The 18,191-nt window shown below is 40.4% G+C and overlaps 2 protein-coding genes across 4 annotated transcripts; both read left to right on the top strand.

The window, feature by feature from the left end:
• Positions 1-411: 411 nt before the first annotated feature.
• On the top strand, positions 412-12,049 carry LOC306823905 (zinc finger protein 462-like). 2 transcript variants are annotated; one of them, XM_079343834.1, is made up of 11 exons: positions 412-564; positions 936-977; positions 1,082-6,222; positions 6,315-6,592; positions 6,897-7,015; positions 7,457-7,585; positions 7,680-7,914; positions 8,216-8,358; positions 8,463-8,686; positions 9,686-10,841; positions 11,246-12,049. In XM_079343834.1, the coding sequence occupies exons 2-11, from the start codon at positions 968-970 to the stop codon at positions 11,386-11,388; spliced, it is 7,578 nt and encodes a 2,525-aa protein (XP_079199960.1). In that variant the 5' UTR covers positions 412-564; positions 936-967; the 3' UTR covers positions 11,389-12,049. The 2 variants fall into 2 exon arrangements, with proteins under 2 accessions (XP_079199960.1, XP_079199959.1); XM_079343833.1 differs by having other exon boundaries at positions 936-983.
• A 347-nt stretch (positions 12,050-12,396) lies between these two features.
• Positions 12,397-17,960, top strand: LOC306825679 (major facilitator superfamily domain-containing protein 10-like). 2 transcript variants are annotated; one of them, XM_079346566.1, is made up of 13 exons: positions 12,397-12,735; positions 13,754-13,941; positions 14,540-14,636; positions 14,743-14,846; positions 15,064-15,222; positions 15,485-15,676; positions 16,021-16,123; positions 16,237-16,348; positions 16,449-16,557; positions 16,672-16,762; positions 17,157-17,204; positions 17,301-17,390; positions 17,506-17,960. In XM_079346566.1, the coding sequence occupies exons 2-13, from the start codon at positions 13,789-13,791 to the stop codon at positions 17,607-17,609; spliced, it is 1,362 nt and encodes a 453-aa protein (XP_079202692.1). In that variant the 5' UTR covers positions 12,397-12,735; positions 13,754-13,788; the 3' UTR covers positions 17,610-17,960. The 2 variants fall into 2 exon arrangements, with proteins under 2 accessions (XP_079202692.1, XP_079202691.1); XM_079346565.1 differs by having other exon boundaries at positions 12,475-12,735; positions 13,757-13,941.
• The last annotated feature ends 231 nt before the right edge of the window (positions 17,961-18,191 follow it).

Raw genomic sequence — 18,191 nt, 5'->3', positions numbered from 1 at the left:
CGGATTTCAAAGTAAGAGCACGAGTTTGGTTTTGTTGCTTTATAATTCGTATCATACGCGAAATAATAAAACCTGGCGTTATTATTTTAAGAATAAAGTATGTATATTTTACTGGGAAAAATACAGGGCTTATTTCTTGGATTATTATTCGTATCAGCACATCCTTTTGTGTAACTGTAAAACGTAAAAAAAGAAAGAAAAGAAAACATCGATCGACTCTGCATTTACTTTGTACTTTTGCATTTACGTGCAAAGATAAAAAAAAAAAAGGACGAGGTGTCTTTGACTGATAAACTGTGAATTATGATCACAGATTACATACAATTCTTGAAAACGTGAATATTTCTTCTCCACAGTGTAAGTCTACCCGTGTGAGAGTGTATAGAGATGTAACTTTAATATTGTGAAGGTTTGGACGGAAGTCAAAGTGTTGCTAGAACAGCACGAGCTGGAGAGAGAGTGGTACTCGCGGGAAAAATGGCGGAAACGTGAAACGCTTTTCACGTTATCAACATCAGTGTTTCAAAACATTGAAAAACACGTTCCCTGTGTTCGTGCGTGCACGTGAGTACAATCCGGCTCGTACACTGACTCTTTAATGAAGTTGTGCGCGTGCACTCGAATGTTACATGTTGTATTTTAGGAAAGTTTATTGTCAGCTGAGGGACTGCAGTCTTTCGTCTTCCTGTTGAACATTCCTGACTGGGAGTTAAATACTTAAGTCACGAAGTTCTTACCATCACTAATAAAGCAATGATAAAGACCAGTGTATGTCATACTGTCAGTAATGAATTGCTTTAAAATAGCCGTGTTAATGTGGCTGTGCACATAATTGTGACACTGTTAACTGAGCTGGTAAGCAAATATGTGACGATTTTATTATACTACTATAATACTGTTTGTACCTGAAGCGTGACATGTTTTTAATTTGGCAGGTGTGACACAGCTGCGTAATTTGAGATGCAAGATGCAACAAGGTAGTTGTAAGTGTTTTTTTTTCAGTGCAGTGAAATATTGCTTCAGTTGTGTGCATCAAGTTTTGTATTAAACATTTTCTTCTAACTGTTGTTTATCCTGTTAGATTCAGCGCACATCTCCACCTTGACACACCATCAAGAGGCCACTCAAGAAGCCCAGGTCAAGTGTTTACAGTGCAGTCACTGTTCTCTCGTCTTTAAATCCAAGGTCTACCTTTTTGAACACCTCAATAACGTTCACAGCTTTGATGTCGATGCTGCTCTCACAGATGCAGGTTTAAAACACGCTGGCACTAACCAAACCAAAGCTGACAACACAAGCAACGATTCGGGAGAACGTTTTCAATGCCAGCATGGTGATTTTAAGGCTTTTAGTCGGGATGTTTTAAAAGAGCATGAGAGACAGTGTCAAAGAAAATCAGAGCATCAGAATCTAAATCCAAGCCTTTTTTCTGAGGACCAAAAGGATAAAGAAAAGGTCGTTCTAAATAACCACACAGAAGCTGAAGGAGCAAAAGAGATTTCATCATTTGATCCAGTGCAGTCCACCTCAACAACCAAGTACACGTCAAACTCATCAAAGGACCTGAAAACATACAAAAGGCCGTTCCAAACTATCACCAAATACTTTGTGGCATCTTCTGAACTTAAACGGGAATCCCCAGTACAATCAGATGATTGCTCAATGTCTCTGGATGGCTCAAAAGAAACCCTCTTTTTGCAAGAGTCTCCCTCAAACTCCAGCCCAAACAGCAGTGGTGTGTTTAAAGTTACTGCAATGCCCACCATCGATATCACCAAAAGGGATTCTACCCGATTTTTGCTAAAGGATCCGTTCCCTGGTGCTGACCTGAAACCACAAAAGCCTCAGGGACAGTTCCAAAAACCAGTCATAAACTATGTTGACAAGAGGCCCAAGAATGAAAGCTCAGGTGGCCCTCCTGTGAAAAAAGCAAAATCCGACAAAGACCTTCCAGAGAAAGCAAATGCAAGTAAACAAGAGTCATCAAGCAACAAAGAACTTTCATTGGAATTCAGCGAAGGAGAAGAAGAAAGAAACCTGGAGGACATGGATGTGGAAACGTTGAGAGTTTATAGCTGTAAGTGTTGCGATTTCTCTGCGGTTGGCATTAGACCTTTGTCCACCCATTATCAAAACAGTCACCCTCACATAAGATATAATGCTGTCTACCTCAAGGACCCGACTGATCAGAGTGCAACCTTCCGTTGCCTGGTGTGCCCGGTGGAGTTTACAAATGAAGCCGAACTCAAAAGACATTGCGCTGAAAATCACCCGGACGGCGTGCATCTACTCACAATGCAATCACACGGCCCCAGTTTGGTTTTCAAATGTTTCGTGTGTTCATTTACCACCGATGCATTGAAGACCTTAAAAGAACACTACAAGGACAAACACCCAACACACGAAGTGGATAGTTCTTTGATGTACTGCAAATATTCTGCAAGTAGATATCCAGAACAGGGTGAATCTCGGTTGAATGAATGTGAAAAAGTACCAAGCCCTGAAAGAACAGAGGACACTTATACAGAGAGTGTCCACGCAAAATTCAACAAAGTGAAACAAACATCCCAGCCCCAACATCCCACCTCCATTGAAGCAGACATGTCGTTGTATCATTGCACCAACTGCGAGTTTAGTCACAAGTCAGTAGTTGTCATGCATGTCCACTACCAAAGAAGCCACCCAGATGAAACGGTTACAATAGACACAATCAAACAGTCGGCTCTCAGCTCATCGCATAAAAAAATCCAGATGACTTCAGATAAGCCTCTGAACTCTGTGATAGAGAAATCTTCACCCACACAGAGCAACACAGATTCTGAGACACCAACAAACAAAAACATGCTGTCTTTGAAAAGGTTAAAATTGTGTTTGAGAAAACCTATGCGCACCCCAGGAGGCTCCAAAACTCATTCGGAGTCTCCCAAAAGCACGACAGTGGAATCTGCAGAGGACAGAAGCAAGGAGACAGTATCACCGACCACGCAAGCCAGAGACGGGCCTTGTGATTTGGATAGTTTATCAGTTGGCAATTCACCAGAGAAGTTGTTCTACTGTCAACGTTGCTGCTATTCAAGTACCAATATTAAAAGTGTTCTTGCACATTATAACACTAAACACTCTGGACATGAAAGAACGGATATTATAGAGATTGCATTGTATAGTACTGAAATGCAGAAAAGGAAGCAAATTCAGTTGAGTCCAACTTCAATTCCTGCTGATTCTGAAGTGTGTGAGCGAGTCGGGGTTTGCAGTGGAACAGAACATCAGCACGTGGAGGGGAATTCGACAAAGGAATCAGTGGGGGAGTCCAATCTTTACGCACGTCCGGACAACTTGTTCTACTGTCAAAAGTGCAACCTTGGAAATCCAACCATAAAAGGAATACTGAACCATCAAAACAAAGCTCATAGAAATATTAAAACCAAAAGAGAATCGATTATTAAACACACAGCTATGATCCGCGAGCAAATCCAAAAATCAAAATCCGAAGAAAATGGCTCTGCTTCTCGTCTACCTCTTCCTATATTAAGTGAGGGGGAAACTGATGTGTTTTTCTGCCACTTCTGCAATTATAGACACCGGAGTTTGAAAGAGGTACTGCGGCATTATGTCACCAGACATCCTCGATGTAAAGTAAAGGATGACCAAATTCGCAGGTATTCTTCTCTGATCCACGCAAAAATAAAGAATCCTGACGGGAAATCACCTGAATACCCAGAAGTCACACAAGAATCCCTTGATGCAAAGGAGGAAAAAAAGAACAAAACAAAGGATGGTAGCAAAGTTTCCGAGTCACCATCAATGACGGCTTCACAAACGCAGAGGACCCTAAAGTGCCGCGTATGCCAGTACAAAACTCACCACGTGTATCTTTTGAGAAGGCACATCAAGCAAATTCACGGGTCAAGCCGCACAGTCAGTGACATTTTGAGAATGTGTTATAAACAAGGAGCTATACAGGCAGGGTATCACTGTGACATGTGTGTGTTTTCTCACCAAACAGCTGAAGCAATCTATGAACATTACAAGGAGAATCACAAAAAACAACCAAGCCTTGGCTATATAAGCTCTCAGTTACATGTAGGCCTAAAATCAGACCAATCTAAAAGGAACAAACTGCAGATTGAGGGAACTGATAGTTTAAGAGATGGGGATTTCTCTGATGACAGCTTAGCACCTCAAAGATCTAGACCAAATGAAACCAGGGTGTATTCCTGCAAAGCATGCTCTTTTAAAAGTCACTCAATGTCGAACATCACACTACACTACCGGGCTGTCCATCCTTGGTCTGTGAAAGAGGATGGCTCAGTCCTGGATGTCATCGACAGCAGGAAGCTTGGTGCAAACAGGCAGGTGGAAGACCCCAGGGACATACCTGTGAGTCTCGACAAGTACCAAGCGCCACTCGAATTTGACGACTCGCCTGGTACACTTAAAAAAGTGAAAAAATCGGCCAAAAAGATCAAGTTTCAGACCCGACATGGACTCGAACACCGAGAATCTGAAACAGAAGATTCAAATGAACATGAAAAAGAGCAAATCCAAACGAGCAGTCGTGTTTTCACATGTCCACATTGTAGCTACGTGAACACCATGCGTGATGGACTTCTCTCTCACTGCCAGATGAAGCATCCTGGCAAGGAATCCAGTGCAGATAGTTTCCTTGTGGATGGAGAACATTTAAAGAAGTTAAGGGAGTGTTTGAAAAGAAAAGGTCCCGGTGTTAGAGTCAGTGGGTACATGTGCAAAACCTGCCCACTCATTTATGCAACCCTGGAGAAGGTAAACAGGCATCTCCGAAAGGTTCATCATGGAAATGCGGAAGATGCTCTGCCAACAAATATCAAACCGCCTCCAAAAATATTAGTTGTTATGAAACACGCGCAGGCTAAGATCCGTAGCAATAAGGGATTCATATCGAAAGCCCATTTTTTAAAGAAACAGTTGATGATTAAGTGTCATCATTGTGCGTATAAGTGCACCACAAAACTCGGGCTCGGTCGACACGTTCTTCTTCACCACAATCATGCATCTGCAGCAGCAAAGGCCGATGATCCTCCCTACAAGTGTGCCCTGTGCTCCAATGCCTATTTCAGAAAAAAACTTCTTGGAACCCATTACGCTAACAAACATGGAAAAGAAAGCCTCGTCAGATACTTTGCACCGCTAAACAAGCAGGCTGACAAGAAGCCCAAGCTAACGTCTGCGGACTGCTCTTTCACCCAGCAGCAAAAAAACAGCATCAAAGCTCACGAACAAAGAAAAATGACGGCGGAAAACAAAATCTGGATGTTCAAGTGTCCACACTGTACCTATGTGAACGCAAGCTACTTTGGAATTCTCACTCACTGCCAAATGAGCCACCCGGGCTCCGCAGCCAGGGCAGATGACCTTCAGGTGGAGGAGATCCTTGTGACCAACATGGTTGGTTTTTCGAAGGGAAAAAGCCCGAATGTCAGAGGTTACAGGTGTAAAAAGTGTCCACAAATTCATGTATCAATGAAAAAACTCAAAAGCCATTGTGAGAGGGACCATGGCACGACTGAAACAACGACTTCCAAACTTTTACTGAAAATCAAAATAAAAAAAAAACAACCGGATTGCAGCTTCCAGCAATCAGTATTAGAGGCTTTCTCTTTAGATAATGACCAGTCAGCTGTGAGCGTCACAGAGACCGACCTCAGTCCCCAACTGGACACTCCTGAAATCGGTCAAGCAAACACGACATCAGTTGAGAAAAAGGAAATGCCGTACAAGTGCCACATCTGTCCCTATAAAGGCAGCTTTCGGAGATACCTGCAGAGTCACTACAGGAAATGTCACAAAATTGATGCGGTGACGACGCACAAGCTGCTGCAGAAATATAACAAGCGTAGACCCAACAAGGAGAACAAGGTGGAAGCTCAATGTGAGGAGACTGCTGCAGTCGAATGTAAGATGTGTCCAGATGTGACGTTTGACTCCCCTGAGCTGCTCATCGCCCACTTCAGAACAGCTCATAACTCCGATCGCATCGTGGACTTCATGGTTTTATCAAGAGGATCAAAGAGGACCACTGGGCTTTACAAATGCATCCACTGCAATAAACAATTGAACGGAATTAGGAAGATGTGCTATCATCTGGACCGCCACAGAGAGAGGGAGAATATGAAGTCAAAGGATTCAAAGATGGAGGCATCGGATGTCATAATGACGAAGCCTGAGGACAGACCCGTCGAAGTAAGTGAACTCTGCCACCGAGTTTAATTACAATTAATATGACTTTGTTGTACTTGAAAGTTTAAATGTTGTTTTTGATGCTACACTCTCAGCAAGATGAACTGCCTGCGTTGGAAACGTTGGAGGAAGTTGAGGAGTGGGACGGGGCACCGGTGGAGATCCTGGCTTTGCCAACAAGCCCTCTGTCGTCACCTACGAAACCAACAGACCAGGAGCAACCGGAGGAGGATTCAAGAGACGAAATCCCGACCTGCCAGCAGTGTGGACGGACTTTCATGTCAGTGAAAGGTTTGCGTTCACACGAGCGGAGCCACGCAGCATTTGCAGCCATCAAGAAACACACACTGCCCTCGTCAGTCCCAAGGCACAAGTAAGAGAAAACTTAGTTTTTATAAAAGTTCCACTCTAATTCTTCCATAACCATATCATGCTATTCAAATTGTTGGCTGTCTTCCTTTGCATCATTCATGTAGCTTTACAAATCTGACAAATGTGATCAAACTATTTGTTCTTAACAGAATTATTGCTACTGTCTTTTGAAATAAATTGCAAAGAATGAAATTAATAATGCACAACACAAATTTTGTATGTCCTTTACTCCCACTGTCTTGTTATATCTGACTGCTATTTTTTTTTCTTCTTCTTTTCTTTTCCAATTTTCATTTTTTCAACAGAATTAACAAATACATCATCTATAAATCTGGGACCACCAAGCCTTTTGTGTGTAGTTTCTGTTCATATCGGACGAACGTCATGGGTCTGTGGAGAAGACATTTCATGAAAAGTCATCAAGGTGAGGGACCTTTGCATGATTTGCCATCAGAATATCTTGCAGTTGAATTAGCAATGGTGTCATGGTGGGACATAGATAGATAGATAGATAGATAGATAGATAGATAGATAGATAGATACTTTATTGATCCCGAGGGAAATTCAAGCATGTTTGATATCAAAGGTAACGTATCTCCCAATTCCAAGTCACCACCCAGTCCTGGAAGTTTCCCAGAACATACATTGGCAAAGTTTAAACTTGAAGACATTCAAATATTATCCCTTGCATTTGGATAGCTATGCAATGCATTAGGAAAACTATTGTACTCCTCAATGTTTTCATTATGTTCAGTCAAAACATCCTCCACAGCTTTCATGCTGATCACTGGGATTTGATGGGAAAGACACCTCAATCCACCACTTCCACATACGCATTTACCCCATGCATGTGCTGAATGTCCAGATATTCTAGAGGATCCGACTGACACTGAAGACCTAGATGAGGACGACGCTCAGAGCGACGTCGATCCCAATTCATCAGGAGAATGGAGCGATGTTCCTAAACATGATGAAAAACCTGAAACCATTAAAAGCAAGTCCAACCTATTGTTAATTTCAGTCTGTCCTAATTGATGTAGCTGTCAAAATGTATATTAAACACACGCTTTGTGTATTTACTTCACCAGGATCCCTGTACTTGGAGCCGCTGAATGTGCAGCAGCAGTTGAACCAATATAATTTGATGGCACAGGTTGGTGCTTCATCGAAAGTGACCATGAGGTTACCTGACAACAGCCTGCTTTATTGTGAACTCTGCAACTTCAACACTGAACACCTGAGCAGCATACGACGACACTACTCGAATCGCCATGGAAAGAAGCTCCACAAGTGCAAGGACTGTGAATTCTTCACTTGTTCAAGGTAACAACAGCTATTTTTTTTTCCTGAATACTAAAAGTTGAACGAGTGTTGGAACTTGAAAAAAAATAAAATAAAATAGATGTAACAATACTTAATCCCTGTAGATGTAGCTCATGTGTGACTAGTTTTATTTCAGTCAGAGAAGATGCTAAAAATGTACTTTCATGGTTATGTTGGGGAAGCATTCATTCAGCCATCACACATATCCCACAGACCCTTTGTGGGATACGTGTGAGTAGAAACATTCCTCCAATTCTGTCACTCTCATGTTGGGCTGTCACTTCTCTGTCCTGTGTGTTAGGCAAACCCTGAAAGTGCACATGGACAGGGGTCACTCGGCTTACCCGTCAGGACCGACTCATCAGAAAGACATCAGCTGCCCTTTCTGCCTTTACCAGACCAAAAACAAGAACCACATGATCGATCACATCATCTTGCATCGGGGTAGGTTAGACACTCGGTTGGATTCAGGGGCGCTCCTACACACTTCGACCCTTCTCCTGCCACGATGCGTCATCCTTCTCCTTCTTCTTTCTTTGTTTCTTCAGAGGAACGTTTGGTGCCAATCGAGGTGCGACGGCCGAAGCTGTCGCGTTACCTTCGAGGCGTGGTGTTCCGCTGTCACAATTGCACTTTCACATGCGGCACCGCTGAAACCTTGCGTGTGCACATGATGAAGCACGATGACGTCAAACCCTACAAGTGTCGACTTTGCTTCTTCGACTGCACTCAGCTCAGCGACTTGGAGGCACACCTGAGTGATAAGCATCAGGTGAGGAGTAGTAGCCTAACCCCTTTATGCTTCACTGGAAACCCTTTGTGTCCAAGGGAAAGATAAATGATCTACTTCCTCCTCCTGGAATTTGAAAAGTGAAGAGAACTATACACAGATTCTTTGTTTCATATCGTCAGTAGCTGATGTAAAAATGCATATTAGAAAATAACAGAGGCAGTGCAGGGATAACACTATAGCCCATTTTCTCCAAAGATTTTCAGACGACAGAGCCAATCTTGATGCTTTTTTTTTTTACAATATGAGAAACATCAGCCACTATGTCTGAAAAATAAGACGCTTTTTGCACTACAAATTTTATCTCTTGGTTAAATGAAGAGTGCTGCCTTTAAAACGGAGGAGAATGATCGAGGACCTCAAAATGAATTTCTTAATTCTTCTGATTAACACACTGCTTCCAGGAGTGGTTCCTGTACACCCTTTTTTTTTTTTTTTTTTTAGGCAAATTTATTTATATATCACATTTCAACAACAAGGTAATTCAAAGTGCTTTACAAAAGACATCAAAAGGCATCATGACAGGAAAGAAAAAAAACATTAAAATACAACATTTAGAAATCAATGAAATGATTAAAACTTCAAATATGTTCAAGTAAAAATAATTCAAATAAAATGAATTGAAGTCAGAATATAAAAGTATTTAAAAGTTACAATGCAGAGTGAAGGATTAAAATCTTTCTTAAAATAGTGTCATTAAAGGCAGCTGTAAACGGGTGAGTCTTTAACCTGGATTTAAAAGAGCTGAGAGATTCAGCAGAGCTGCAGTGTTCTGGGAGTTTGTTCCAGATATGAGGAGCATAGAAACTGAATGCTGCTTCTCCATGTTTGGTTCTGACTGAGGACAGACAGCAGACCTGTTCTTCAGGTGATAGTTTAAAGTTCAGTTGTGTAACAATTGTTTATTTAAAAGGTTCTTGTGCAGTGTTTGATTGCTCTTCTTTTTTCTTTCTTTTTTTTCACTATTCGATTTTTTTGCAGGTTGTGAGGAATCATGAGCTTGTCGGCCAGGTCAGCCTGGATCAGCTCAAGGCAAGAGTTAGAAGGATACCAGAAGATGAAGAGGAGCCTCTGGACGACTTGGAGCGCCACCACAGGGAGTCCATAAAAACAGAGATCAGCTCAGACTATGATGAAGATCTACAGGAGGTACAAGCTAACAATCCTGGAGAAAATAATACGAGGGAGATCTTGACCTTAAAGATCGAGGACGATTACCCGCAGCAGGATGCGGACGGCACCAACGGAAATGAAGAAGGAACGGAGAGTTTATTATCGGACCTTAAATGCGAGAATTCAAAACGTGCCTCCGCTGTCCAAGAGAAGAATGAGCAGGACCATCAGGGACAAGCAGTGCCTCGGTTTTTGCCAGACACTGCGAGAGGACATGGGGTGGAAAATACGGTAGAAGGAAATGTTGGTGATAGTATGGAATATGAGGACTGCGAAGGTCCAGAGAAAGAGAGTCAGACAAATAAGAACACAGCCCAAACCTCACTGAGAGATTGTGAAGACAGCAGTACGATTATCACGCATGACAGGAAGGAGGATGAGAGCTCGTGCGGCGGTATCGCGAAAAACTCGCAGCTCCATATCGAGGGTCTTCATAAAAATGCGGGTATCACAGACGACAGTTTAGACGCGCTCGACGAGAATCTGAAGATTCACGAGATGGCCGATCCAGAGAGAGAGATCAAGATGGAGCAGGATATCGACGCCGAGGAGATCTTGTACCCAGAGAGCACCATCGCCTTTGCCAACAAACAAAACCATCCGTTAAATATGGAGGCAAACAAAAGTCGAAGACCAGAAAATACCAGCAGGGATCAAGAGGATGATCTGCTACCTTCAGGGTCCAACTGTGCACCGCTCAAAATAAGCCACCAGGTGAGCTTATGTGCGCCATTGACAAACTGCAATGAAGAAGAAATGCACGGGCAGCTCAGAGAGCACTATGGAGAAATGCCCGTATTAAAGAAGGAGTCCCACCATCTCTGTGACTTCATGGCTGGAGATCACAATTATTATCGACGGCAAGGGCGGGTCAAAGATAAGAGGATGCGTGAAGATGAGGCAGATCAGGAATGTGAGGAACATGTCGGGATAAAGGATGCAGATAAACTCTATGTGCCCAAAGGTGAGCCTGTTTTTGTTTTCATTTCGATTGGGTGGGAAATGAGCTCCAAAAAACCCCCATTCACTTCTCAGGATGACTGCTGGTTATGTTTTAGAAACGAGTTCATTCAGAAATATTTTTCAGCCTTGCATTAACTGTGTGTGTTCTCACACTTGACAAAGATTCAGAGAGAAATAAACAGTGGGATTTTGTTCCTGATAAATTGGTGATGCTGATTAAAAAGTGTGAAATATTTTTCTTGTCAATGTGATTTAGAAAGTTGGATGTGCGAACACTTGATGTAGCATCTGAAGGTTTCATCTTAACGTCTGGGAGAGCTTCATAGGTATTTCTCACCAGTTTCTAGCATTTGACAGACTCACTAAATGACGTTTGGGAACCTTTGTTTTTGTCTTGAACTTTAGGTGCACTCACAGTCACAGATGGAGCTGCTGAAGAGCGCTGGCCTGTAAGCTCGGAGGACAAACGCTTTACCTGTGAGCTTTGTGGACGAAACCTCATGAACAGCTTTGATCTAAAGCGACACGTGCTGCGACATGGAATATAACCTCCCTCTTGATGTTGTTGAGGCCTGTCCACTGTTATCTGTGGAAAGCTAGATCTTCTTTTATTAAACTGTCTACATATTTACTGTACTGTTTATCTCTGAGCAATCTGGTTCCATTTCATTTTTTTTGAACGACTTTGAGATTATTAAACCTTTTCTAATTGTGTATTTTACTATAGCACTGTTGTGCATAGTCTTACTTGTGTGAACTGACTTAAGAATCAGACTGTTAAATGTGTGACACATTGTCATTATGATCTTTAAATTCTTTGAAGACATTCGTGGAAATCCATGTTAATAACCATGATGCAAAGAATGTCATTTTCTACTCCTGTAGTTTTTTAGAAGGCAGTTATGTGTCACTCTGTTAAACATGCAAAAAAACATTTACACTGTTGCTGTTAAAATTAACTGGACCAACCTCAATACCACAGATGTGGAAACGCTCGTGCTGCATTCAGGTGCTGTTGGTTATTTCACCAAGTTGTCCATATTGCCAGTGAGCAAGTACTTTTTATGTTTGGTTTTTTTTTTTGGCTAATGCAACAATGACAGTATTGAGTCTAATTCTTGTAAATGTACTTTTATGTTTTTAACCTTTTCCTCCAAGGATAACATTTATGTTTCTAGTATGTATGATTAAAGTGTTATTGTTGACTGACTAATTTGTGTCTTCTTTCTGACAATAACATAAAAACACAAGAAATAATGGAAAATGACAGCTCATTTTAAAGCTTTACCATAAAGTACTTTAACAAATGTAAGTATAGCTAGTTACAAGGTGATTGTTTGATAATCAAAGAAGGTAGAAATTGCAGTGAAAGTAAACTTTGAAAATGCTAATAAGTTTTTGTATTTTATAGAAATCTGTAAATTATTAGTAGAGGCCAAATCAACCTTCACAGTTTTCAAAGAAAGCTCTTTTTAAAGTCATGGTTCACCCTCAGCTGAGGTTAAAGAGGTTTCTTTTAATGCGGGGGACATATTTAATGAAGACTAACACTAGACGTCTCCTTTAACAGAATACATCTAAAAAGTACATTCAGCCGCTGGATAGGACTAAAGCAACTATTTCATAACGTGGTGTAAGATGTGCAAAAAGGACGCTGTTTAAAGTGGGCCGTAGGATGGAGGGGGGAGCTACATGAGCCAAACAATGATACCAGAGTCAGGAACGCGGAAATACGAGCTTACGAGGATGACCTGAAAGCAGCATTTTCTTCTGTTTGCGTTGTGGTTGCTTACGACACACTCTTGTCATTCAAGTGTAAGGAGACACCGCTTCCTGGTGTGGACTAAATATTATGGGCTGATGATAAAGTGAGACAGTCGAAGTCTTCGATTCGGGTAAGTCATCGCTGTGGTCTCTGTTGATTTAGGAGTGTACGGACATAGATAGTGCATGTGTGGGAGCTGCAGCATTCTTTTCGCCTGGTTCAGTCTGGCACTAAATGTTTCACAAGAGTTGATGCTGATGATAAAAAAGAGCTCAGTCTATCATGTCATACTCTGTGGGACTACCTGTAGGAAATATGATTTGTGTTGTTTTGTAAAACAAACATGTTCAGACTTAGTATCAGTTCAAATGTGTGTGACAGTTTCACCTTCACTGACAAGTTCATACTGACTGAACAGGTTTGATTTACAGCTCAATATAAGTTCATGCAACTGTAAGGAGGAAACAACTTCCTCCTAAACTTTCTGAAAGAAACACACTGTACTTGATTGCACATTTACTGGGACACGTTTACATTTTTAGTTTGTGGTGAGTTGTCTGTTGGAGCTGATAGATTTTCCCATCAAACTGGGATTACTAAATTATTATTCCCTGTTCAGTACCTTTTTTTTTTTAACATGCACCATGGATTCATAGATGTTATTCTTAAGTGAGCATCAGGGAGCTGTACATATCTATATTGAAAGTTTTATGGAAAATGTGGTTCTTATTATAGAGAAAATGGAGCATAACTTTCACAGAAATATGTCTGGCCAGCCAAACGTTTTTTCAAATTAAAAAGAATTGCAATCGAACATTTCAACATGTACTGATACCTGATTAAACATTGAGCTTTACATGGACAAAAAAGTCTTTAAATGAAAGTTGATTGAATTTACAAATTATAGCTAAGCTCTGTCATCTGTCACAATCTTGTCCTTACTGATTTTATTGTCAAATATCTAATTTCTTCCAGGAAAGACTTTTAAGGAGTTATTTGATCTGAGCGTTATGTTTACTTTAGTGTTTACCTGTTTCTTAAATGTAGAAGTCACATTTATACATTTTCTGTCCCTCAATGTAATGTAGTCATATTTTTGTTCCTAAGTTTAGGTGGAACTCTTCTAAACTGTGTGTTTTACTGACAAGCAGGAACAGAAGAGGCAGCATATTCATCTGAAGGAATGTCAGCTGTAAACAAATCTGCAGAGGACGATGGCTCCTTTTCGTCGAAGGTCATCAACATTGTCTTTATCCTCCTGCTGTTGGACCTGCTGGGATTTACTCTGATCCTACCTCTGCTGCCTTCCATTTTAGACCATTATGCACAGAAAGGGGTTAGTGTTGTCTTTTTGCTTCAAATGACATCTAATGGGTACTTGTGGGTCTGTCTGAGATATACATATACATTTATCAATAAAAAACAGATTCAACGTTATGTCTCAAGACATCTAAAAAGCATGCCGTTATTGAAAGACAAACAGAATGAAACATGTTGAAAACTGATAGTTATATTTCAATGTTGAAATCAAGTGAAGGAAAACTGGAGTAAAATCGTGCTAGTAAGTATTATACAGAAAGATTCTACAAAGATAAATACACCAGACTAAAGTCAACTTTTGTCTGTAAAATAAAGAATGACTTATCATTTGTATAACAATTACACGCAATTGTCACAAGTGGAACTACACATATGTATTGTTTCTGACAACAAAAAAGGATTATTCTTCCAGCATATGAACATTTGAATCTGACATATTGAGCTGAAGATGCTCTATTGAACAAAGGGGGCTTTGTGTAGAGAAAAACTATAAGAAACTCGTGAGTGGTTAGATTAGATCGTGCGGGTGACAATGATTGCTGACTCATGCTGAAATGACCTCTTTACAATAAGTGTTCCCATTTTAAAGTTGTACTTTCTGGTTTCTCCTATAGGATGTTGTATACGAGTCCCTGCAGGGTGTTGTGGACTGGTTCAGGGAGGCTGTAGGGATTCCTATGGAAAAGAAATACAACACAGTCCTGTTTGGAGGTGGTTGATGGCTAATGACTAGCTTATTGCTTTTTGTGACACTGTGAACGTGAGTATGAATGGCTTTGCAAAGACACTGCTTTGATTTATTGTTTTTGCCTTTCAGGTCTGATTGGGTCGCTGTTTTCCCTGCTGCAGTTCCTGTCTTCACCCATGACGGGGGTTCTAGCTGACCGTCATGGCAGACGCCCCCTGCTCATCCTGACAACCGTGAGTAACAGTACTTTTTTGCAACTTTATAACATATATAATTCAGTATTATTTATTGTTTGAAGCCATATTTTATGGGAAACAATAAGACATAATGTTCATGTTGAATGAAGGTATATCTCTTTTTGTACAGTTCATTCACCACTTGTAAGAAACCCTTCCAGGTTTTCAATCAGTGCTGATTCATCAGGATTTCATTGGGTGCCTTATTTTCCAGATAGGGCTGATGTCCTCCTACGCCGTCTGGGCAGTTTCCCAGAGCTTCAGCATGTTCCTTTTGTTTCGAGTAATTGGGGGCATTTGTAAGGGAAACGTCAGTCTCTGCACTGCCATTGTGGCTGACTTGCCTTGCCCAAAAGCCCGGAACCGAGGAATGGTAGGCACACATTCTTTTGCACCAAAACTCAAACACGATGATGTGATGCATGCGTTATCTTCCAACTGAATTTGAATATGTGCAAACAGTCTCTGTGAGTGTTGTGTCTTCCTCTTTTCAGATACCCTCTGTGATCACAGTGAATTTCATGATAATATTTTCTCAGAGCTCTAACACTCACATTGTTTAAGTTTTGCATAATACTACTGACAATCCTTTAAGTAAAAAAAATAAAATAAAAAAATAACGCTATCATCTCCAGGCTATGATCGGCATAGCGTTCTCTCTGGGCTTCACAGTGGGACCTCTGATGGGTGCTTACTTTGCCATCAGCTCCAGAACAACAGGAGGCATCTCCTACCAGACTCCAGCTCTGCTCGCCTTGGCCTTTAGTGCTGCTGATCTGCTCTTCATTTGGCTCATGCTGCCAGAGACGCTCACTAAGGATGTCAAGGTCATATATGGAAGCAATTAAACTGCCAAATGATGTGGTTTTTTTTCTGCAATATGTTTTCCAAGACTTTGACTTTGTTGATGAGTCCTGGTACTTTTCAGAAGCTACCACTACCAGTTCTCTAAGAAATATTTGCACATTTGTGGATTTTTGTATCGATAAAAAGATTGGTATACCTCTGTATGTCTGCTTTGTAAATTTGTATCTACTGTGAGTGGCCAGATGGATGAACATAAACACTATATTTTACACTAAAATGTAGGAAACATGACTGCGTGTAGTTTAATGTAAAGATATTCACCAGGGTTTTCTTGACAACAGATCGTTTTTCTTGTTCTTAACAGGCTTCCTCTGTAGAGTTTGGGGACTCCAGGGACCTTCTCAGTCCATTATCTCTGTTCCGTTTTTCAGCTGTCACAAAGACAAAAGATTCACCTTCAAAAGAAAGTGAGTATTCCACATACAGTACACAGATTCCTGATAGTAGCGCACACCCATTTGACCCATTTATGAAGCGCAATTAAACTTTGGCACACTCTGGAAACACTCTGTATTTACAGGAATGAAGAAGCTTCAAGCACTGGGTCTGGTTTATTTCTGCTACCTCTTCCTGTTCTCTGGTTTGGAGTTCACTCTGAGTTTTCTGACCCATCAACGCTTCCAATTTACAAGGTGGGACTTACAGATAAAGCTGTCTATTCTATGATTTAAACTCAACACACCTGCAAATCATCATAGTCTTTTTTTTAACAAACATTTCTCCTTTTACTAGTATGCAGCAGGGAAAGATGTTCTTTTTCATTGGTGTCATCATGGCTTTGATCCAGGGAGGATATGCACGCAGAATCAAACCTGGGCATCATATCAGGGCTGTTCATATGGTATGAGTGCACACTATTTGCTTGACCAATCGGTGTCAAACAAAATACTCTTTGAAAACATGACGCAGCACTGCATAATTATCCTATCTGATGAACAGTATTTCTCATTTTTAGGCAATTGTTACATTAATCCCTGCGTTTATTCTCATCGGACTCTCGTGGAATATGACAATGCTCTACGTTGGCTTGGCGTTGTACTCCTTTGGTAAGAAATTGAACCTTATTATTATACAGAGAAGGTTGTGCAACTTAATGTACAACACATAATATGATATATATGAATACAACACAGTGAAATCAGGGGTTGAGGGATAAAAGGAAATGGCATCTGTATAACAGTCAAGTTGTTATTTGATGCTTTTATTTTTTGTTTTTATGAAATAGAAATGGATTTTTTTTTGTCTGTTTCACTAGTCCTTTTTGACCACAAAAAGAAAGATGCCTTGTATTTCAATTTCAACTTTTGTATTTTAGAACAAAAATCAAATAACCACTTGTTTGTTTTTTAATACCAGTCAATGACGAAAAGATATAGACCGTGTAACGAATGTATTCATCCATTTATGCTGATTTGTATTACATGTTTACATATATTCCAGCGGCTGCAATAGTAGTTCCATGCCTGTCCACTCTTGTTTCTGATCATGGTGAGCTCTAAATCATTGTTATTGATAAAAACACTATTTTGAATACATAATTATGAGGACAATGTTGCTCATCATTCACTGTGTCTACTCCTCCAGGCTCTGCTACTCAGAAGGGCACAGTGATGGGAATCCTGCGTAGTTTGGGAGCTCTAGCCAGAGCACTGGGACCAGTGGTGTCATCCTCAGGTAAGATAGGTAGATGGCAGTAACGCAGCATATGCAGCCAAAACCCGATTTCCTGTGTTCAAAATATTCTGCTTGTTAAAAATGTTCTTGGTTAACTATTATGTTTTCTACACAGTTTACTGGATAGCTGGAGCTCCGACTTGCTTTCTCCTTTCGGCTGCTTCTTTTATTGTTCCCCTGGCTCTCCTGAGAACAGCTGGGAGGCTAAAGGAGGAGTGACAGACTTGAAAGAGACATTTTGGTTTTGATAGTTTTTCATGATGTTTACATCTGTTTGGGGAAGAGAACTCTAACTTAGTACTTTGATACATACAAAACAAGGACATGTAGAGTGCGAAGCTGTTTCTGCCATGGATCACACTTAAAAGAAAATAAAATAAGTAGAATATGCCAAATCAACATTTTTGAAAGTATAGATGGATGGGACATATTGAGAAGGACACTGATGTGGGTTGGTTACATTTATGCTGGAACATTAATATATTTTTTATAATGCAGTATTTTTTTTAATCCCTCAGATTGTTTTTACATTGAAGCGTTTTATTTTTGATCAATTCAGAAAATGTTTCTATTTTTTTGTGACAAAAAAAAAAAGATTATTTCCCTCCTGTCTGGAAAGAAATTATTATATTCAAGATTTTGTTTTGGTACTTTTATTGAATTGTGGATACAATTTGTTTTGTAAAAATATTATACTTATTAAATATGATTTACTAATTGTTAGTGTTAATATGTAATTTCATTTTTATTTTTCCTTGTTTGCTCTTAATTTGGCATTATTTTCCCACCCCTTGTGTTAGA

Source organism: Symphodus melops (genome assembly GCF_947650265.1).
Source record: "Symphodus melops genome assembly, chromosome: 1".
Classification (NCBI taxonomy): Eukaryota; Metazoa; Chordata; class Actinopteri; order Labriformes; family Labridae; genus Symphodus; species Symphodus melops.
This window is presented reverse-complemented; position numbering and strand designations above follow the sequence as displayed.